Source organism: Oncorhynchus masou, chromosome 32 (assembly GCF_036934945.1).
Source record: "Oncorhynchus masou masou isolate Uvic2021 chromosome 32, UVic_Omas_1.1, whole genome shotgun sequence".
Taxonomy (NCBI): domain Eukaryota; kingdom Metazoa; phylum Chordata; class Actinopteri; order Salmoniformes; family Salmonidae; genus Oncorhynchus; species Oncorhynchus masou.
In genome coordinates this window covers 11,017,812-11,039,485 of record NC_088243.1, presented here as the reverse complement: position 1 = coordinate 11,039,485, position 21,674 = coordinate 11,017,812, and the positions used below count along the sequence as shown (strand labels likewise).

The 21,674-nt window shown below is 42.8% G+C and overlaps 1 protein-coding gene across 1 annotated transcript; it reads right to left on the bottom strand.

The window, feature by feature from the left end:
• Window positions 1–1,473: 1,473 nt before the first annotated feature.
• foxo3a (forkhead box O3A) lies at window positions 1,474–20,221 on the bottom strand. The gene is made up of 3 exons (XM_064953253.1): window positions 19,531–20,221; window positions 18,840–19,414; window positions 1,474–4,943 (listed from the first exon to the last, which is right to left on the bottom strand). Exons 2-3 carry the CDS (start codon window positions 19,374–19,376, stop codon window positions 3,516–3,518), a joined length of 1,965 nt encoding a protein of 654 aa, XP_064809325.1. The 5' UTR covers window positions 19,377–19,414; window positions 19,531–20,221; the 3' UTR covers window positions 1,474–3,515.
• Window positions 20,222–21,674: the final 1,453 nt, after the last annotated feature.

The window sequence follows — 21,674 nt, the reverse complement described above, 5'->3', positions numbered from 1 at the left end:
TCCTCTCCCAAGCTTGTTGTTCAGAGTATCCATGAAGAGTCTGATTTGCTTGCAAAGGGAACCTATACATACTTTTGACCTCTCGAGGGCACTATAACTCCAATAACACTGTGATCCAACTGGATTGTTATGCAAATCAGAATTTTCGATAGACAATCGCCATATGCGATTCAATCAATTAGTGGTAATATTTGTATGTTCTTTCATTGGTGAATACACTTCATTTCATCTTTGAATGACTTCAAGGGAACGTCAAGGGAGATAAATGCACTATGCTCTTGTAAAATATTGTACTTGATAATATACACCGAGTGTACAAAACATCAGGACCCCCCCCCCCTCTTTTGTCCTCAGAACAGCCTCAATACATCAGGACATGGACACCACAAGGTGTCTAAAGTGTTCCACAGGGATGCTGGCCCATGTTGACTCCAATGCTTCCCACAGTTGTGTCAAGTTGGCTGGATGTCCTTTGGGTGGTGGACCATTCTTGATACACACAGGAAACTGTTGAGTGTGGAAAAACCCAGCAGCGTTGAAGTTCTTGACACAAACCGGTGCGCCTGGCACCTACTACCATACCCCATTCAAAGGCACTTTAATCTTCTGTCTTGCCCCTTTCACCCTCTGAATGACACACATAGACAATCCATGTCTCAAGGCTCAATAATCATTCTTTCACCTGTCTCCTCCCCTTCATCTACACTGATTGAAGAGGATTTAACAGGTGGCATCAATAAGGAATCATAGCTGTCACCTTATGGAAAGAGCACTGTTCCTAATGTTTTGTATACTCAGTGTATTTAGCAGATCTTATCTTTAAAAAGTTATAATTACAAGTATAAACTTCCGCCGTACAAATCCAAAAGCATTACCAGTGATTTTGATAAGTCAGGTGCACCGTGATCTCTTGCCTGTAGATATTTACCCTACTGTACCTTATTGAATTATTATACTATCAACTACCCGAGCTGGATTGAAATAGCTCAACATGCTCACTTCTCTTGGATACAGGGAAACTGATTGGCTCCAACAAAGGATGGGCACATCCAATAAGAAATGGTCACAAGGTGCACGTCCACCAATAAGTGCACAAGGACAAGGGATTGTTCTAATTCCTTTGTCACAAGGAGAGGAGAAGGCTGTGATCGCCTGGACTGAACTGCACTGCACGATGAATCAATGACTGTGGATAGATGATTAACAATAATGAAATATGGTTTTGAATTTATGGATCAAGTTGGTCTCCACACACCATTCTATTCCTATCCCAACAAAACAGAACTGTAGAAATGCACTGTTTTTAACAGAATCTGGATGCAACCCCCCCATTTTATAGCAGCATGTCTCCCGAGCAACCATTTCCTATAGCAGCATGTCTGAGGACAAATGACATATAGGAAATCTAATAACGTTCTAGTGAAAGACTTCCCTTTGTCTCAGAACAGAGCCCTTCAGAGTAAACATTTTTAAATACACATTGAGATTGATATAAATGTTCAATACAATAGAAGAATAACATCCATTTAAGACAATTATGGTGCTTCACAAAGCTTTTATTGGCAAGCACCCTTTCTCAGACAGACATAATGCAAAGTGGAAAAATACACGAGGAAAAGCCAACCGAAATCAAATATGGTTGTGGTCAATCAATCAATTGTATTTATAAAGCTCTTTTTACATCAGCCGATGTCACAACTCAAGCAGCAAGCAATGTAGATGTAGATGCAATTGATGGAGGACCAGTGAGGTATATAAGAACACAGGAAGGCAGTGGGTGTTGATCTACAGTACGTGAAGTACTGTTAATTACTTTAAAGACAATCTGCAGTTTGAACAATAACAAAGCGGACACCCCCGCCTCTGATTTGGTAAACTAGATATAGTTTCAACCATGTTGAGGCTATATAGTGTTTGTTTACATGTTGGGTTTAATGGGTTGACAGTTGAGGTAAGCATCTCGTTACGTTCAAGAATCAAGGGGTTATGCATCATTAACTTAAGTCTATAAACAGACATAGCAACTGCAGATTGCTCCTTTAATGATACAAACAACTTGTTTCAGCATAAAAACAGCCTGTCAAATGGTTAACTATCCCAAAACCAATCACTGAATTCTAAATATGTTATATTAGGAGTTTAAATCCATCAAAATGAATTACCAAGACCTCCTTCAGAGTTGCTATGTAGTTAGTTAACATCGCTTCACGTAATCCTACTCCATGTGGGAAATGTACTCAATATTGACTTCATATTTTTTGGGCAATAATTCAGAACATTGAGAGTTTATTGCTTCTGATTCTACATGGAATATGATTTTCCATATTCATATTTTAGGCCTCGCCTATATGTCAATATTTAGCATGAGTAAATGCTTATTCAATGTAAATGTTCAAAAAATATGATTTTTGTAAGCTGTAAAAGAGTGTCAGATTTGGAGTGCTGATCTAGGATCAGGTCCCCCCCTCCTTCACAAGCAGAAACTTGTCACCTGAGGGTTTATCATAGGAGTATTGAATACTAAAATCACTGAAGAATATTAAACACAAGTTACATACAGTACAATTAACACAATGTGGATTACCTTGGACTTGATATTACTCGTTATTATATAGGTGTATGGAATTGTGCACTGATGCAAGGCTTTTCAAAAACAATTGTTTATTTTGTCTTCTTTTCTGCTGAGAACACACCAGTAAAAGCACAAAAAGCTGAATCAAGTATCTACAACAAAAAGGTCACAGTCGCTGGAGCTTGTTAGATGTAAACAGGCAGTCAACCACTGGACTGACAAATGGTTTGGTAAAAATATTGTGTTGGTTCATGACATGGGGAAAGCAGGGTAAAAAGTGTTTACAATCCACCACATAAGGACAAATCCCTGAGACTTAAAAGCAGTGTCTATTTCACATTTACATCTAAAATCCCACTGATAACACTGGTGTTAAAAAGGTTGTTTTGTTTATTTTAAAAAAAGAACTAATTGTCACTGTCCCATCTTCCAACAGACTAGACACAGCTCTACAGTCCAGGGTCTGTATTCACAAAGCACGAGCGCTAAACTAAGATCAGTTTTTGCCTTTCAGATCATTATGAATAAGAGTGAGGACCTGTTCCTAGATCTTCCCTTCTACTGGCAGACGGTTTGTGAATACATGCCCTGAAATCAGACTCAAGCCTCCTTGTTTTTGGAACATGGTTTAGGGTACAAAGAAGCTCATCTCCATCTCGTCTTCCAGACACTTGCAGTTCTAGATATGTAAATGCCTGATAATAAAAACAAGAAAATCATTGAATACTTGACACTTAGCCCTGCTATACAATCAAGTTGCACAATATGCATGAGTTATGAAAGCTCACCTGCAATGATCACTCTATACTGATTAGGGTTGGGTTCAATTCCATGTCAATTCAGCAAGTACACAAATTCCATTGAATTACCTTGACTGAAATTCAAACTGTCCCCAACCCTGACACGGTTCTGAAACAGGGCACTGGGTAGGACAGTACCTCAGCTAGCTTGGAACCCAGCTTGGGGAAGAAGAGGTTTGTTTGGAGCTGGAGAATCCCCCTGCTGTACTTAAGTTATTAGTGGACTGAGTGCCAGAGCGGTCAAAACATAAGCCAAGGCAGTCAGCGTCCATCAGCTCATTACGTACGTCACAGTCCGGCCTGCGGTTGAACACCTCCAGATCAGGGTCTGAAGGTATCGGGAAGTGGTCCTGAGCAGAAAACTGCAAAAGGCTTCCAGATCTGCCGTTGGTACCAGAGCCACCAAGCTGCATACAATCATTTCTACTGGGAAATGGGAGGTGCTGGAGAATCTGGTTGGCCTGCTGGGCCAATTCATTGCTTGAGCGCAAGACTTCATTTTCAGGTGTTGACAAGCCAGCCTGAGCCCACCAACCGGGCACTGGGGGAGTCTGTAAATTTGGACCTGCAACACAGTCCCGGATTGATGATGACATAGGGTCCTTGAGGAGAAGCATAGCATTCCACTGGGAATTCTGGGACAAAGTGACAGAGGCGCTGGCTTGTGACATCATCGGGTCAGAGTGTGTGAGCATGACGTCGCTGACATGGCTGCCATGGGTCTCCAGGTTCATTTGGTCTTGCAGAGTGTGGTGGTTGTTGAAACGAGAGGACAGGCAGGAGAAGGAAGCTTGGTGGTTCTCCTGGATGGTCTGCATGGGGGACTGACGTAGGGAGGCCACTGAGGAGGGTGGGGGGCTGAGCAGGAAGATGGTCCCGGGAGGGCCGAAGCTGCCGGAGGACGGGACGACCAGACTACTGCTGCTTCCTGGACACATGTAGGTAAACACTGAGCTCCCCGTCTGATTGGTTCTGCTCTCCACTTCCTGCCCCTGGGGCTGCTGGGACGCCGTAAGGCTGATGTTGTCAAGAAAGTCGCCCATCAGGTGGTCAGGGAGCCCGTCGTTGAGGTTCATAGTAAGGGCCATGTCGCCCAGACCGAGGGTGGCGGTGGAGGGGGACAATCTGCTGGGACTGGAGTAGAGGGGCGCGATCGAGTCGTCATCCAGAGCCTCATCCAGTTCCGGGTTGGCCAGGATAGGGGAGAGGCGGCCACTGACCGTGCTGGCGTTGGAGTTGGTACGTGACCTGAAGTCTGTCCAGGTGTCCAGTTCGTCGCTGCTGCGAGACGTGGGACTTCCTGTCCACTTGGACAGGCTAGAGGACAAAGATAAACTCTCGGAGCTGCCATCTTGGAAGGTCTGTAGGCCTAGGGATGCCTTCTTCGCGGCTCGACCTCGAGCACCTTTGATCAGCTTGTTGCCGTTGTCCATGGATACGGCCCGTCGTCGTGGAGCTTTGCCACTTTTCCCAACCTCTGGGTTGACCATCCACCAGGAACTCTTCCCCGTTCCTTCATTATGCACCCGCATGAAACGACTGTGGAGAGACAGGTTGTGTCGGATGGAGTTCTGGAGACAGAGGAAAGGGTTGGTTAGAATTAGGTCACTTCAGTTGTGTAATTATAGTGTTACTACACAGGTTTAAGAGCAACACTATAACGTGATCATTTTTTAAATGGAGTGAGCCCAATACATGTGGATTTAGCAGTATTGATTTAATTGCTGATGCAAATTATCTCTGATGTTAAAGATTCTTGGCGGTAAGTGGTAACTTTCCAAAAAGTTGTTATTCATATGGAGACTTATGATATTTTCCACAACCTCTGTACTCAAACAAACTGGGCACTAAGCAGAAAAGCTCAATAAAACGAGGGAACACTAATATACACTGGTTATTACACTACAGTTAGTTACACAATGTGTTTGTCTTCTGGGAGATACAGTAGAATACTGCAGCTGTGACCTATTTTCTGTCTTCTGGAAAAGGTCTAATAGCGTTCCCTGGAGATATTCTCAACCATGTAGCGTTTAAATGAAAGTCTGTTAGTGTAGCCTGAATACAGAGTTCCCTGGAGATATTCTCAACCATGTAGCGTTTAAATGAAAGTCTGTATTCAGGCTACACTAACAGAGCGCTGCCGTAGAGCAGAGGGACCAGCGCAGTAAGTCATCTCCGGCACTACAGCACCAGGGGCTCAGAGGGCTGGGCTAATGAGATGTATGGATGAGAGTGGTTCTAGTCTACCATTTAGGCTAGCGTTAGCTGACAGCTTCATTGGTGGTATACAAATTAGATATGTCCCATATGGTTTTAGGTTTAATTTTTTCTGCATAATAAACAGCCTACGTACGCTTTCCGCTAGAATCACACAATAGTCTACAAAGCTGGGAAGTTCTGTGATGTGAGAGATATGGGCCTGACCAAGCCTGTCCACGATGTACTGTGTGTCATCGGGCCTGACCAAGCCTGTCCACGATGTACTGTGTCATTGGGCCTGACCAAGCCGGTCTAGATTTTACTTTGGGTCAATGGGTTGGTCTTGTGAAATCAAACTTTTAGCAAAGCCCTTGCTTACTCCAAGCCAATTAATTACAGGGTTACACCAACCCGTGAACCTTTTCATGACCCAGTCAGTAAAGTGTTAAACATGCTTCTCTTCTCCTTAACGCTTAATAACTCAGCCTGTCTTTCTTTTATGGACTAGCCTGGCAAGGTGGTCATGACTAAGGTTAGCGGATCAGGGTAACACAAACCTACCTCATTAAGATCCAAATGTATTCTTTGTTACATCATTTTGATTATACATTAAGGAAACTACAATCAAACTACAAAGGCTCATTCTTGAGGACCCATGTGGCCCAATCCAGAACTTTTCCTTTTCGTCACTGATGTGATATTAAAACAAACACATGGTAAAACAACCCTCTTCCAGTTGTGCAAAATCTATCAAAATCAAATCAACTAAGCAAGATCCTATGGATCCTCTGATGGAATTGCAGAGTGAAAAGATATGACATCTAAAATGTGATCTCTATACTGTACGTGCTTCCTGTAGAAAGACTGTGCCAAAAGCACCCAGTGTAGTTTAGTGCTCCCTTCCCCCACCCTGTCAGTGCACAGCAGCAGCCGGTAGCAGCCTTTAAGCAAAGCCTTGTGAACAGACAGAGCCTCTCCCTCACACACAAACCCTCCATTTCTCACTCTTCCTCCATCCCACATATCTGTCACCCTCTACTACACGCCCCCCCCCCCACTTCTCTCAGGCTCTCCTGCTATCTCACTGCTGACCAACAGTTTCCAGTCAGCTGATTGTGCTCAAGCCACCAGCCAATGAAAAAAAGGAGGTATGGAGCACAACTGCCAATGGCAAGCCTTCCATTGATTTAAAGCTAATCGTAGTAGGTCGGCCCATAACACTGCATCAGAGCATTAGCTAGGGCTGGCACAATTAGCTAGGGCTGGCACAATTAGCTAGGGCTGGCACAATTAGCTAGGGCTGGCACAATTAGCTAGGGCTGGCACAATTAGCTAGGGCTGGCACAATTAGCTAGGGCTGGCACAATTAGCTAGGGCTGGCACAATTATTGCATTATCGTTTAAGTAACCAACAATTACAGACAATAAGGTGAACAAAAACAAAAATGCATAACCGTCTTAAGTAGACAGTTACCCTAATAGCAGTTTATACTTTCTACATGGAGGGTAAAGTTGTTCATTTTTGGACTAGTGCAGTACAATAGTAGTCAGGAGTAAAAACCTGTTTCCAAAAGTTTCAAGTGGTCAAAACCATTTGTTTTTGAGAAGTGGGTTTCACCAAAAATGTGTTGTATTAATTAAAGATGTCCTAGCTCATTGTCAAAGACCCATTATGATGATTACAAGCTCAACATCTTTCAACCAAAATGACTACGGTCAATTGCAAGACAATTCATCGTTACCAAAAACTCCAGAACCGTCACATGCCTACAATAGCTACAGCTAAAAGGGTTGGTGATCCATCTAGCAAGTCTCACAATGCATAGAATCATTACTCTAAAAATAAGGTTAGTTACATGTTGAACGAGTTGGGTTGGCTGCAAGGTTAAATAAAAACTACATTCAAGGTTGAATACAAGAACTGGTGTATGACAAAACAGCGTTATCACAGTGTGAGCTGGATTAACTACTGTACATCAGAGATAATATGTACATGTATTTTTACATGCATTTCACCCCTTATTTGTTACTAAGTCTCCATATACAGCATCCGGAAAATATCCATCTCCCTTCACTTTCTCAACATTGTTATGTTACAGCCTTATTCTAAAATTGATTTACATTTTTTTTTTCTCAGACACAATACCTCATAATAACGAAGTGAATTGGTTAACATTTTTTGCAAATGTATTCAAAAATAAAAACAGAAATACCTTATTTACATAAGTATTCAGACCCTTTGCTATGAATTTTGAAATATAGCTCAGATGCTTCCTGTTTCCATTTATCATCCTTGATATGTTCCTACAACGTGATTTGAGTCCACCTGTGGTAAATTCAATTGATTGGACATGGTTTGGAAAGGCACACACACACACACGTCTATAAAGGATGATAAAGGTCCCACAGTTGAGTCTTAAATTAAGAAGTTTGTAACCACCAAGACTCTTCCTAGAGCAGGCCGCCTGTCCAAACTGAGCTACTAGGAAGGGCCTTGGTCAGGGAGGTGCCATAGAACGTGGTGGTCACTGACAGCACTCCAGAGTTCCTTTGTGGAGATGGTTGTCCTTCTGGAAGGTTCTCCCATCTCTGCAGCACTCCACCAATCAGGCCTTTACAGTAGTGGCCAGGCTCCACCTGACAGCCTCCTTGGAGTTTGCCAAAAGGCACCTAAAGACTCTCAGACCATGAGAAACAAGAGTCTCTGGTCTGATGAAACTAAGATTGAACACTTTGGCCTGAATGCCATGTGTCACGTCTGGAGGAAACCAGGCAGCACTTAGCACCTAGCCAACACCATCCCTATGGTGAAGCATGGTGGCAGCATCATGCTGTGGGGAAGTTTTTCAGCGGCAGGGAGACCAGCCAAGATCGAGGGAAAAATGAACGGAGCAAAGTAGAGATCCTTGATGAAAACCTGCTCCAGGGTGCTCAGGACATCAGACTGGGGTGAAGGTTAACCTTCCAACAGAACTACGACCCTAAGCAGAGCCAAGACAACACAGGAGTGGCTTCGGGACAAGTCTCTGAATGTCCTTGAGTGGTCCAGCCAGAGCCCGGACTTGAACCTGGTCAAACATCTCTGGAGAGACCTGAAAATAGCTGTGCAGTGATGCTCCCCATCCAACCTGACAGAATGAGGGGAACTACAGTAGAATGGGAGAAATTTCCCAGATGCCATGATTCTGAAACAGGTCTTTAGGAATGGGTTTTTATTGAGGGAAGGGTCTGAATACTTGTGTAAATGTGATATTTTTGCAAATGTATACAAAAACAAATACATTTGTCATTATGGGGTGTATAGATTGATGAGGGAAAAAAAAAAACAATTTAATACATATTCGAAAAAGGCTGTAACGTGACAAAATGTGGAAAAAGTGAAGGGGTCTGAATACCTTCATTAACCAAACGGTATCGGGGGACCTTAAGACAGATGTTGTGAAGCCTGTGTATAACCACCATGTATGTGTTGGTGAGAGTCTCACCTTTACACAGAGGGGTTATATTATTGTGTAACCCAAACGGTTCAGACGATCGTGAGAAGACCCGTTTTCGGGATGTCTCATGGTCTGACAAACACCGCTCCAGCTCGGTCACATTTCAACGCAGATACGGAAGTGTTATATAGGCAGATGTGGTGGATTGGGACACAACCAATAAAAAAAAACAGATCTCTAGCTTAAAGTGATGGATTTTTAATGGTGATTTTTGTATTATGCCAATTAGATTTCCACATGGGTGCAGACATGGACCTTATTAAAATGTTCCCCAAATAAGCTTTGTTGTACAATAAAAAAAAAAGTTAAAGGTCAAATACACTGTTTCAAACAGTCAGCAATAAACTAATTCAGGGCTTATACCTGGGCTAAAAATAAACCTTCCACAATGATAATTTCATCCAAACAGTTTAACCTTTTTTGCAATAATTACTGATGTGGCTTTGAAGTCTTAAGAAAATGCCCTTTCATTCCTCTTGTAAGATTGTTTTATTTTAAACTGCATCGTTGGGAATGGCTCGTAAGCATGCATTTCACGGTAAAGGCTACATCAATTGTATTCGGCGCCATGTGACGAATTTGATTGTAAATTTGATTTTACTAACGTGTAGCAGGGCAATTACAGAAAATGAACAGAGGTCTCGTAAACAATCACTCAAGCACACATGCTAGTGAGTAGCCAGCTAATCTTCATATTTAAAGTTGAGCCAAATTGGATCCATTTGCTATCTAACAGGGTTATGAACACACCCTTCTGTCCATCTCAACTTATTGAACGGTATGCTAACCTGTCCACCTTGTTCAGATGTTGAAATCAATTGGCCTACCTTATTTCTCAGATTGAGAACGAGTTGCCAAATTCTTATATAAATTGTGTTTATGCTTATTGCACAGACTAGACTGCTAGTAGAACAGTCTTCGGCTAAAATGCTGTTAGTGGTGTGTGGTACCGCAATAAATACGACACACTGAGCAAACGTTTTCTAGAATGACTAAAGGTTCATAGATACTCCTATTTGAGTGGTGTCTGCTCCGCATGTAATTTGAGACATAATGGTGTCATTAAAAAGTCATCTTTTCTACTATAGTCAAATCATGTCTTCGTGGTGCGGCAGGTTAGCCTAGTGGTTAGAGCGTTGGACTAGTAACTGAAAGGTTGCAAGTTCGAATCCCCGATCCCTCGTTCTGCCCCTGAACAGGCAGTTAACCCACTGTTCCTAGGCCGTCATTGAAAATAAGAATTTGTTCTTAACTGACTTGCCTAGTAAAATAAATAAAAAATGTCTTCATGTGTTTAAGCCCAAATGACTGATCTGGTCGGACCAAATCTCAAATGGCGAGTTCAAACCAAATCATCATAGAGGAAGAAACGATCTCTCATCTTTGTTGTAGTGTGTGGCAGGGGGAGAGGATTGGTGTGTGTAAACAGGAAGAGGTGAAGCCAAAATAAGCCCAATGTGTTTCTATGGGCTTATTTTGGACCTAAATTGTCACCTGCCTTCAGCACAACTCCTATTGTTAGGACGGAGACATGAGCATCTCTTCATTATATCCAGATCTCTGGTGTAAATGGGAAGGTGCACACAGCACAGAAGGAGTTAAATAGATGAGACCAAAAAGACAACATGAACGATCCAGCAGACAAATGCTCATTAAAAAAATACAAATAACTAAAAACACACACATAAGAAATATCGTGCAAGACAAATACAAATTAATTTAATGAGTTTGATATATGACCCAGCCCTATGTTATTACTATGATCATTATTCCTTTCCATGGTCTTCTGGAAAACAAGCGTTTCACTACACCCGCAATAACATCTGCTAAATATGTGTATGTAACCAATACATTTTGATTTAAAATGGAGACAAACCTCTATTCCGCATCCAACAATTGTAACGGATTACAAACCTAGGTTATTTCTATTTCTATTTCCAGACCCCCCCGCCCCATTTCAATCCAGCAAAGCTGAAGCTTTCATTAGACTTGATTCCATGACGGATGGATTGGTTTTCCAGGCCAAACTAATCCCTGGAATGAAACCGAGGCAGGAGACAAGAGAGAGCAGAGAGCCTTGCAGACCAACAGACTAGACTGCGTTTAACCACATAAGGGCACTCGGAGAGGCCTGGGGTGTACTCACTTCGAACCAAGCGGAAGCAAACGGGCCAAAAGAGACCTACTACCTGAACCCGAAAAAAAAAAAAAAAAAGCATTTATTGGACATTGCAAAACATTTTGTTACGGTGTGCACTAATGAATACAGCCCAGGGTTAGTGGGGGCACAATAAGAGAAGCCTGAAAAAAACATTACTGATAAAATGGGAATTGGCAGATGACGAAGTACCTCCACTGGGGACAAATAAAAGGGAACGCACTCCCTTCCCAGGTATGATGAGGCTCCTGAGGACTAGTGGGACTCCCCTCCCAGGTATGATTAGGCTGCTGAGGACTAGTGGGACCTCCTTCCCAGGTATGATGAGGCTCCTGAGGACTAGTGGGACCTCCTTCCCAGGTATGATGAGGCTCCTGAGGACTAGTGGGACCTCCTTCCCAGGTATGATGAGGCTCCTGAGGACTAGTGGGACTCCCCTCCCAGGTATGATGAGGCTCCTGAGGACTAGTGGGACCTCCTTCCCAGGTATGATGAGGCTCCTGAGGACTAGTGGGACCTCCTTCCCAGGTATGATGAGGCTCCTGAGGACTAGTGGGACCTCCTTCCCAGGTATGATGAGGCTCCTGAGGACTAGTGGGACCTCCTTCCCAGGTATGATTAGGCTGCTGAGGACTAGTGGGACCTCCTTCCCAGGTATGATGAGGCTCCTGAGGACTAGTGGGACCTCCTTCCCAGGTATGATGAGGCTCCTGAGGACTAGTGGGACCTCCTTCCCAGGTATGATTAGGCTGCTGAGGACTAGTGGGACTCCCCTCCCAGGTATGATTAGGCTCCTGAGGACTAGTGGGACCTCCTTCCCAGGTATGATGAGGCTCCTGAGGACTAGTGGGACCTCCTTCCCAGGTATGATGAGGCTCCTGAGGACTAGTGGGACCTCCTTCCCAGGTATGATTAGGCTCCTGAGGACTAGTGGGACCTCCTTCCCAGGTATGATGAGGCTCCTGAGGACTAGTGGGACCTCCTTCCCAGGTATGATTAGGCTGCTGAGGACTAGTGGGACCTCCTTCCCAGGTATGAGGCTCCTGAGGACTAGTGGGACTCCCCTCCCAGGTATGATGAGGCTGCTGAGGACTAGTGGGACCTCCTTCCCAGGTATGATGAGGCTCCTGAGGACTAGTGGGACCTCCTTCCCAGGTATGATGAGGCTCCTGAGGACTAGTGGGACCTCCTTCCCAGGTATGATGAGGCTGCTGAGGACTAGTGGGACTCCCCTCCCAGGTATGATTAGGCTCCTGAGGACTAGTGGGACTCCCCTCCCAGCCTAATCAAACCTGTGAAGGAGGTCCCACTAGTCCTCAGCAGCCTAATCAAATGTAGATCAATATAAAAAGGGACTAATTTGGAACACACTTGTGTTTAACTGCCCCTTGGTTATGATCTTGTGACTGTCAACTCTTCTAATACATCCACTTAAATTACTAGCATTTTTTTTTTTTTTTTTTTTTTTTTTTTTTTTTTTAATAAAAAAAATAATAAAGTCAGTTAAGGACAAATTCTTATTTACAGTGACGGTCTACCCCGACCAAACCCTAACCTGGACGATGCTGGGCCAATTGTACTCCACCCTATGGGACTACCAAATATGGCCGGTTGTGATACAGCCTGAAATTGAACCAGGGTCTGTAATGACGCCTCTAGCGCTGTAATGCAGTGCCTTAGACCGCTTCTCTTCTTGGGAGCCCAAAACAATTGGTTAGCCTAAAGCGTTTTAAAAGTTGCAACTAATGACAAAGATTCCATTACAAGAAGAGTTTTTTGTGATTAGAGATTTGCATGGAGGCCTGCAGGCCAGAAGTCCTTTACTACATGGTTTCCCCGAACTCAGTCCTCAGCACCCCAAGTTTGGCTTTTTGCCCTAGCACTACACAGTGGATTCAAAATAATCAACAAGCTTTGGTAATTTGAACCAGCCGTGTAGTACTACGGCCAAAAACGTGTACCCCTTGGGGTCCTGAGGACCGAGTTGGTTTTCCCCCTCTCTCTCTCAACACTGCTCTACTGCATGCAAATACCCTTAGTCTCAGGTTTCCACTAGTTACCACAGCCACAACGGATAGATTGTTTTCAGTTCATTTTTACAATGTTATGAATTTAAAGGTTAGGCTACCCCATTCATAGACGCAAACTGTTTTAGCGCCTATTGACAATAGTATCTTCTGACTGGGAGAGTTATTTTAAGAACCCCGATGCTTGATGTAAACATTAACACACGTCGCTTGCGGTACTGTTTTGGAAATAAAGAACATTTGGGATATCAGCAGGAAATAAGTTTAAAAAACAAAGAGGTTCAATTACTACACAACCCTTTATAGGGTTAGCGTTCCCACACGGCCAAATCTCCATGTTACAGACCTTACATACAGATTATCAATGTTTCTAAACGTTCATCACACAGCGTCGGGATTGTAGTTCACAAGCCAGTCGTGGGCGAAGCTACTGGCTGAATGCCGCCTCGAGTTTAAGAGCTCGGGTTAGACAATGTTAGCAGTGTGGTTCGGGTGAAGGTTAAAAATCTAATTAAAAGATGGGCAGGGTTTATGAAGTTTTGGTTGAGGTAACGACCTCTGATAACTGTGTCAGAGGAACTCCAGAATCCTAGTAGCCTCGCCTGGATCTAAAATTAACACTGAACAATTAACCTATAGCCCAACTTAACCAAACCAGAGAAATAATGTAAAGTATTCAGAAACCTTGACATTATATTATTACCCGCCCTAATCTAACAATGATTTAAATGTTTTTCCCTCAATCTACACACAATACCTCATAATGAAAACGCAAAAAAACAGGTTTAAACATTTTTACAAATGTATTAAGAAAAAATAATTACCTTATTTACATTAGAATTCAGAACTTTCATTGAAAATAAGAATTTGTTCTTAACTGACTTGCCTTTATTTATAAAGATAAAATAAATCATCCTTGAGATGTTTCTTCAACTCAACTGATTTGAATTTACACCACAGGCGGACTCCATTGATTGGACATGATTTGGAAAGGCACACACTTGTCTATATAAAAGGTCCCACAGTTGACAGTGCATGTCAGAGCAAAAACCAAGCCGAGGAAAAGGAATTGTTCATAGAGCTTCGAGACAGGATTGTGTCGAGGCAAAGATCTGGGGAAGGGTAGCAAAACAATTCAGCAGCATTGAAGTTTCCCCCAAGAACACAGTGGCCTGAATCATTCTTAACTTCTTGAAACTCCCCATCCCGGATCCGGGATCGTGACTAAAGCCTCAGGCTCATTAGCATAACGCAACGTTAACGATTTCTGAAAATCGCAAATAAAATTAAAATAATGCGTTTGCTCTCAAGCTTAGCCTTTTCTTAACAACACTGTCATCTCAGATTTTCAAAATGTGCTTTTGAACCATAGAAATTGACTAATTTGTGTAAGAGTATGCAAAGCTAGCATAGCATTTTGTGTAGCATGTAGCACACAACATTTTCACAAAAACCAGATAACCAAATAAATAAAATCATTTACCTTTGAAGAGCTTCTGATGTTTTCAATGAGGAGAGTCTCAGTCACATACCAAATGCGCAGTGTTTCCTGAAAGCGTCTGTGTGTAGGAGAAATCGTTCCGTTTTCTACATTGCGTCTGGCTACCGAAACGAACCGAAAATGCAGTCACCTACAACGTGAAACTTTTTCCGGATTAACTACATAATATCGACCGAAACATGGCAAACGTTGTTTGGAATCAATCCTCAAGGTGTTTTTTCACATATCTCTTCATTGACATGCAGTTCGTGGAAGCTTGCTTTCCTCTCTGTGTCCCATGGAAAAATACTGGCAGGTGACTTTTGCGCACCAATTTCGGCGCAGGACACCGGGCGGACACGTGGTAAATGTGGTCTGTTATGGTCAATCTTCCAATGATCTGCCCACAAATACGTCACAATGCTGCAGACACCTTGGGGAAACGACAGAAAGGGCTGACTAATTCCTCTTGCGTTCACAGCCATATAAGGAGATCTTGAAAAACAGAGCCTCAAATCCTTGTCATTTCCTGGATGCCATCTCATCTTGGTTTTGCCTGAAGCTCACGTTTTAGGGCACGCACAGAGAAGATCTTTGTATTTCTGGACACGTCAGAGTGTTTTCTTTCGAACGGTAGCAATTATATGCATAGTCGAGCATCTTTTTGTGACAAAATATCTTGTTTAAAACGGGAACGTTTTTCATCCAAAAATGAAATTGCGCCCCCAGAGCATCAACAGGTTAAATGGCAGTTTGGAACCATCAAGACTGTTCCTTGAGCTGGCTGCCCGACCAATCGGGGGAGAAAGGCCTTGGTCAGGGACCAAGAACCCGATGGTCACTCTGACAGAGCTCCAGAGGTCCTCTGTGGAGATGGGAGAACCTTCCAGAAGAAGAACCATCTCCGCAGCACTTGCAGCCCATTTGGCGTTTGTCAAAAGGCACCTAAAGACTCAGACCATGAGAAACTATTTTCTCTGGTCTGATGAAACCAAGATACACAGTTGAAGTCAGAAGTTTACATAAACTAGTATTAATGACTCCAACCTAAGTGTTTCAACCACTCCACAAATTTCTTGTTAACAAACTATGGTTCTGGCAAGTCGGGTCAGACATCTACTTTGTGCAAGACAAGTATTTTGTCCAACAATTGTTTACAGACAGATGATTTCACTTATAATTCACTGTACCACAATTCCAGTGGGTCAGAAGTTTACATACACTAAGGTGACTGTGCCTTTAAACAGCTTGGAAAATTCCAGAAAATTACATGGCTATAGAAACTTCTGATAAATTATGTCAATTAGCCTGAGTCAATTGGAGGTGTACCTGTGGATATATTTCAAGGTCTACTTTCAAACTCAGTGCCTCTTTGCTTGACATCAAGGGAAAATCAAAAGAAATCAGCCAAGACCTCAGAAGAAGAAAAAATGTAGACCTCCAGAAGTCAGGTTTATCCTTGGGCGCAATTTCCAATTTCCAAATGCTTGAAGGTACCACGTTCATCTGTACAAACAATAGTAAGCAAGTATAAACAATATGGGAGCATGCAGCCGTCATACCGCTCAGGAAGGAGACGCGTTCTGTCTCCTAGAGACTTTGGTGCGAAAAGTGCAAATCAATCCCAGAACAGCAAAGGACATTGTGAAGATGCTGGACAGAACAGGTACCAAAGTATAAATATGCACAGTAAAACGAATCCTATATCGACAACCTGAAAGACCACTCAGCAAGGAAGCCACTGCTCCAAAACAGCCATAAAAAAGCCAGACTACAGTTCACAACTGCACATGGAGACAAAGATCACTTCTTAGATAAATGGTCTGGTCTGATGAAACAAAAACAGAACTGTTTGGTCATAATGACCATCGTTATGTTTGGAGGAAAATGGGGAACGTTTGCAAGCCGAAGAACACCATCCCAATCGTGAAGCACGGGGTGGCAGCATCATGTTATGGGGTTGCTTTGCTGCAGGAGGGACTGGTGCACTTCACAAAATAGATGGCATCATGAGGGAGGAAAATTGTGTGGATATATTGTAGCAAAATCTCAAGGCATCAGTCAGGAAGTTAAAACTTGGTCACAAATGGGTCTTCCAAATGGACAATGACCCCAAGCATACTTCCAAGTTGTGGCAAAATGGCTTAAGGACAACAAAGTCAAGTTATTGGAGTTGCCATCACAAAGCCCTGACCTCAAGCCTATAGAAAGATTGTAGGCAGAAATGAAAAGGCGTGTGCGAGCAAGGAGGCCTACAAACCTGACTCAGTTACTTCAGCTCTGTCAGGAAGAATGGGACAAAATTTACCCAACTTACTATGGGAAGCATGTGGAAGGCTACCCGAAATGTTTGACCCAAGTTAAACAATTTAAAGACAATGCTACCAAATACTAATTGAGTGCATGTAAACTTCTGACCCACTGGGAACGTGATGAAAGAAATAAAAGCTGGGGGAGGCAGAAGTGGCTTCTGTGCAAGTCTTGATGTCCTTGAGTGGCACAGCCAGAGTCCGGATTTGAACCCGGTCAAACATCTCTGGAGAGACCTGAAAATAGCTGTGCAGCGACACTCCCCATCAAACCCGACAGAGCATAAAGCCCCATATACTACCCACTACAGCGACCTGTATGCTCTCGTTGGCAACGAATATGTAGTGAGGGCCAGCCAAACCCACTGGCAAAGATAAAGCCCCACCTTGTCTCAGCTCACCATAGCAGCACCCACCCATAGCACGCACTCCAGCAGGTATATTTCACTGGTCATCTCCAAAGCCAACACCTCCTTTGGCCAGCTTTCCTTCCAGTTCTCTGGTGCCAATGACTAGAATGAATTGCAAAAATCACTGAAGTTGGAGACATATCTCCCTCACTAACTTTAAGCATCAGCTGTCAGAGCAGCTTACCGTTCATTACACCTGTACACAGCACATCTGTAAATAAAACACCCAACTACCTAAACCCCATATTTATTTATTTGCTCCTTTGCACCCCAGTATCTCTACATCTATCACTCCAGTGTTGCTAATTGCTAAATTGTAATTATTTTGCCACTATGGCCTATTTATTGCCTTCCCTCCCTAAACGTACTTAATTTTCACACACTGTATATAGATTTCTCTCACACTGTATATAGATTTTTCTATTGTGTTATTGACTGTACGTTTGTTTATCCCATGTGTAACTGTGTCACTGCTTTGCTTTATCTTGGCCAGGTCTCAGTTGTAAATGAGAACTTGTTCTCAACTGGCCGACCTGGTTAAATAGAAGGTGAAGTAAAATACATATAACTCAAAGCACAGCTTTTTTCTATTTAACAAATGAGCAAAAATGTCCAAAAACTTGTTTTATTATTTGTTATTATGGGGTATTGTGCAGATTGATGAGGAATTTGTTTTTAAATACATTTTAGAATAAGGCTGTAACGTCACAAAACATGGACAAAGTCAAGGGGTCTGAGAACTTCCCGAATGCCCTGTATATGTCTCTGTCCTAAACGCGAGACAACACCTGATTGTCCTCAATTACTCCAAATGGTCTTCCTCAAGAGGGCTGAATGACAATTGGTGCATCTTTTTCCTGCGGGGGGACCGGGCAGTCCCTGGGCAGTGCTTCATGATTGTGTACATTCTGGGATCCCCCCGTTCTTAAATCAGGCAGCCATACACTGTCCAATCTTAGTTGGTTATCATTAAAAGAACAGCATCACCTCATGCCATTTAGGGCCTAACCATCTCATCTAATACACGCCAAGAGACATGGTCTAACATACCATACTGAGGTCCGCATGTGATTGAATGCGTCCCAGTGCCTGTTCGAATGCACCTTTAATATGTTGGAATACTTCTTGATGTAATGTGATTCAAATAAAGTATTTAACGTGTGTGTGTGTACCTGTCCACTACAATATGTACATTATGTACCTAAAAGGTGGTTTTACTCCAAGTGAAAGCAATGTATTTCTTTATCAATTCAGACGTCACCTTCAGATGACCACAGATGACCAGTGTACCTTAAAAACACATAGGCTCAGTCACAGCGCTTTGTTAGTGTTCTGACTGAACGCATAAATCCCATATCAGTGATGTCACCCCACTACCACTGCTTACCTTCCAGCCTGCAGAGCTGTTGCTGTCCCCTTTGTCCTTGAAGTAAGTGACAGATCTCACCATCCAATCATAGATCTGGGCTAACGTCAGCCTCTGGTCCGGGGAGCTCTCTATGGCCTGGGTGATGAGGTCCGCATAGGAGTAGTTCCCCCAGGCATTCCTCCGAGTTGAGGACTTCCTAGGTTGGGAGGCCAGGCCATTGAGAGCTGTGATAGCATGTGTCTGTGAAGACCCGGCCTCCTCTTTTGAAGGTAGTACTTCTTTCTTAGTGGTGACAGGGATGGTTTGGTGTTCAGATAAGTTATTTGTGTTCTGAGGTATAGTTATGCCACCATTCAAATGGTTGACAGGAGTGGAGCTAGAGATGCTGGGCGCTGTGACATAATCCTCCTCGTCCTCCGGGATGATGTCATCGTTCGATTCGGGCTTCCCTGTGTTGGACTCCGGTCGAGGCAGAGGCCAGGTACAAGACCTCGGTCGTTTCTGGGGCTCGAAGTCCGGATCGATGTCAATATCATTGTGCGGTACTTCAGCCATATTCCTCTCCTTGGTTTGTCGCTTGTATTCGGTATGCACTGATTAACACAATTGCATTCCATTAATAAAATAGTATTTGTTTGGTTATCATGCATAATATCAGCATGACATTACCAGACTCATTAAAACAATGAGTACAATAACTAGTACCCACATTCCACACCTCCAGCTGATAGAACCCCACGTGCGTCCAGTCGACTGTCTTCTCTCTGCTGATCGCAGCAAAATTGATGGCGCGACTTAAAAGCCCCTTTTTTATGTGCATTGAGCTAGTACTGCAGCGTCTGTTTGTACTTTGTAAAAATAAATAAAAAATATATATAAAATGTGTTAATACCTACGTTAGGTGGTGGAATTATATCGAATCCCTTATCTTGGGAATGGCGTGTCACGCGTCCTCAATGAATAGATAACGTTAGCTACTCAATCAACAGCGTTCCGTTTGCCAGTGTTTCTTTACCATTTCCAATATGCGGGTTACATCAAAATGTAAAACTAGCACCTTCACATTCCGAATGCAGCTGCCATCTTGACCATTTCCTTTCGAAGTTCTTTATTATTCGTTTAGCTAGGAGCAGAGCACCACCGAGAGCTTTCTTTCCCTGCCTCCAGTGAGCTAGCTACTGGTTACCATCGAGACATTTTCAGCATTTGCACCGAGTCCAATTGTAGAGTTAAGCTACTTACAAAATGTTGCATGTCGAAATTCGAATAAATAAAACATTCGCTCCGTCTGTGACTCTGTGCTTCCTCTCCTCATCTCGAGTAGTCGTGCACACCACACACTCAACCTCCAAGGCCATCCCTAACTGGCTACTAGCACTGTAGTACAATACAATTAGCCTAGCAACTAGTAGTCCCAGAGGACAGAACAGACCTGCGCTAAAGGAATCGGCTTTTAAAGAGACACGCTGTATCACATCACATTGACAGGTTGGAACGTTTCAAGTGACGTTAAGTGAACGCAACATACTAATGCCGCGTTCATGTGCTAGTTGGAACTCGACAATTTCCGACTTGGTACTGTTGTTAGTTAATCAAGTACTGCGTTCAATGAGTTAGCTAATTTGACATTTCCGAGTTTCCTAGTTCAGACTAGCACGTGAATGCAGCACAATAATATAACTTAAAGGAGCAATATGCAGGACTCTAATTTCCGTTTATGTGACAAAACAAGCACTCAGAATGTAGAGAATCATTGTACCATCTAAACCTCGGTGAAATATATTTTTAATAACCAAAAATGTTGTATTTTCAGCAGGTGGAAGCTAGTGTACAAAACTTTAAGTACAAAAAACAAAAACGAAATGTAAGAACTGAAAGCATAGAAATAGCACACATAGAACATATCTACCGCTTCGTAGACTTGCTTTCAATGGGAATTGCAGATCTATAACGCAATTTCTATGCGAATTGGTTCAGGTCAATAATACAGTGACGTGTCATCATAATTCTACAGAATTACAGAGGTATTTACCTTGAATTTAAAATAATAATTATAATACTATTATGATCATGAAATCGCTTCGGAGGGCAAAATTACACAAGGTTCTGCACAGTCAAGATATGTCATCTTGTCTAAAATTACAAGGTTTATGCCCAGTAATCTATGTTTCCTAGCCTGCTCCCAGATCTGTTGTCTCCTTATATAGCCTGGTCCCAGATCTGTTGTCTCCTTCTATAGCCTGGTCGACAGATCTGTTGTCTCCATCTATAGCCTGGTCCCAGATCTGTTGTCTCCTTCTATAGCCTGGTCCCAGATCTGTTGTCTCCTTCTATAGCCTGGTCCCAGATCTGTTGGTGTGCTTGCCAACTCCATTGCTTATTGTCGAGCCAATTGTTTGGCATGACAATTAGTGACAAAGCGGTGACATGAAAGCACATCACAGACTGGCACTCAGGCTACAGTAATCTCTGTTTCCTAAATAAAATGTAAGACTATGAAGAAGGTAGGTGGCAGGATGTTGCCTTCAACATTAAACAAGCAGCCTTAAATACATGACATTATTCACCCTACTGTAGTAGTTCTCTCTTAGTGATCGTTTTCATTAAATAATACAGTACATCACTTGTTAAAATAAACAATACTTTTCATCACCAGATTTCAATCAAATAAAATAGCAATGCACCTCGAACCAGGAGTTCCATTTGTACAAGTGGATTCCTTTGAAGACTTCTTTGCAAACGCCATTCACACTATTCGCCCGCTAGATACTGTACATGTACTGCATAGTAAATGTAAATTAATAAATATAGGGAAAAAATCAACGGATACCAGAGGTTTAATGTACAAATATT

Excerpts from the sequence above, each read along its gene's own strand:
- foxo3a (XM_064953253.1), bottom strand. The coding sequence starts at position 19,376 with ATGGCTGAAGTACCGCACAATGATATTGACATCGATCCGGACTTCGAG. Across the intron at positions 4,944-18,839 it reads ACAGCTCTGCAGGCTGGAAG|AACTCCATCCGACACAACCT; the intron begins GTAAGCAGTGGT and ends CTCTGTCTCCAG.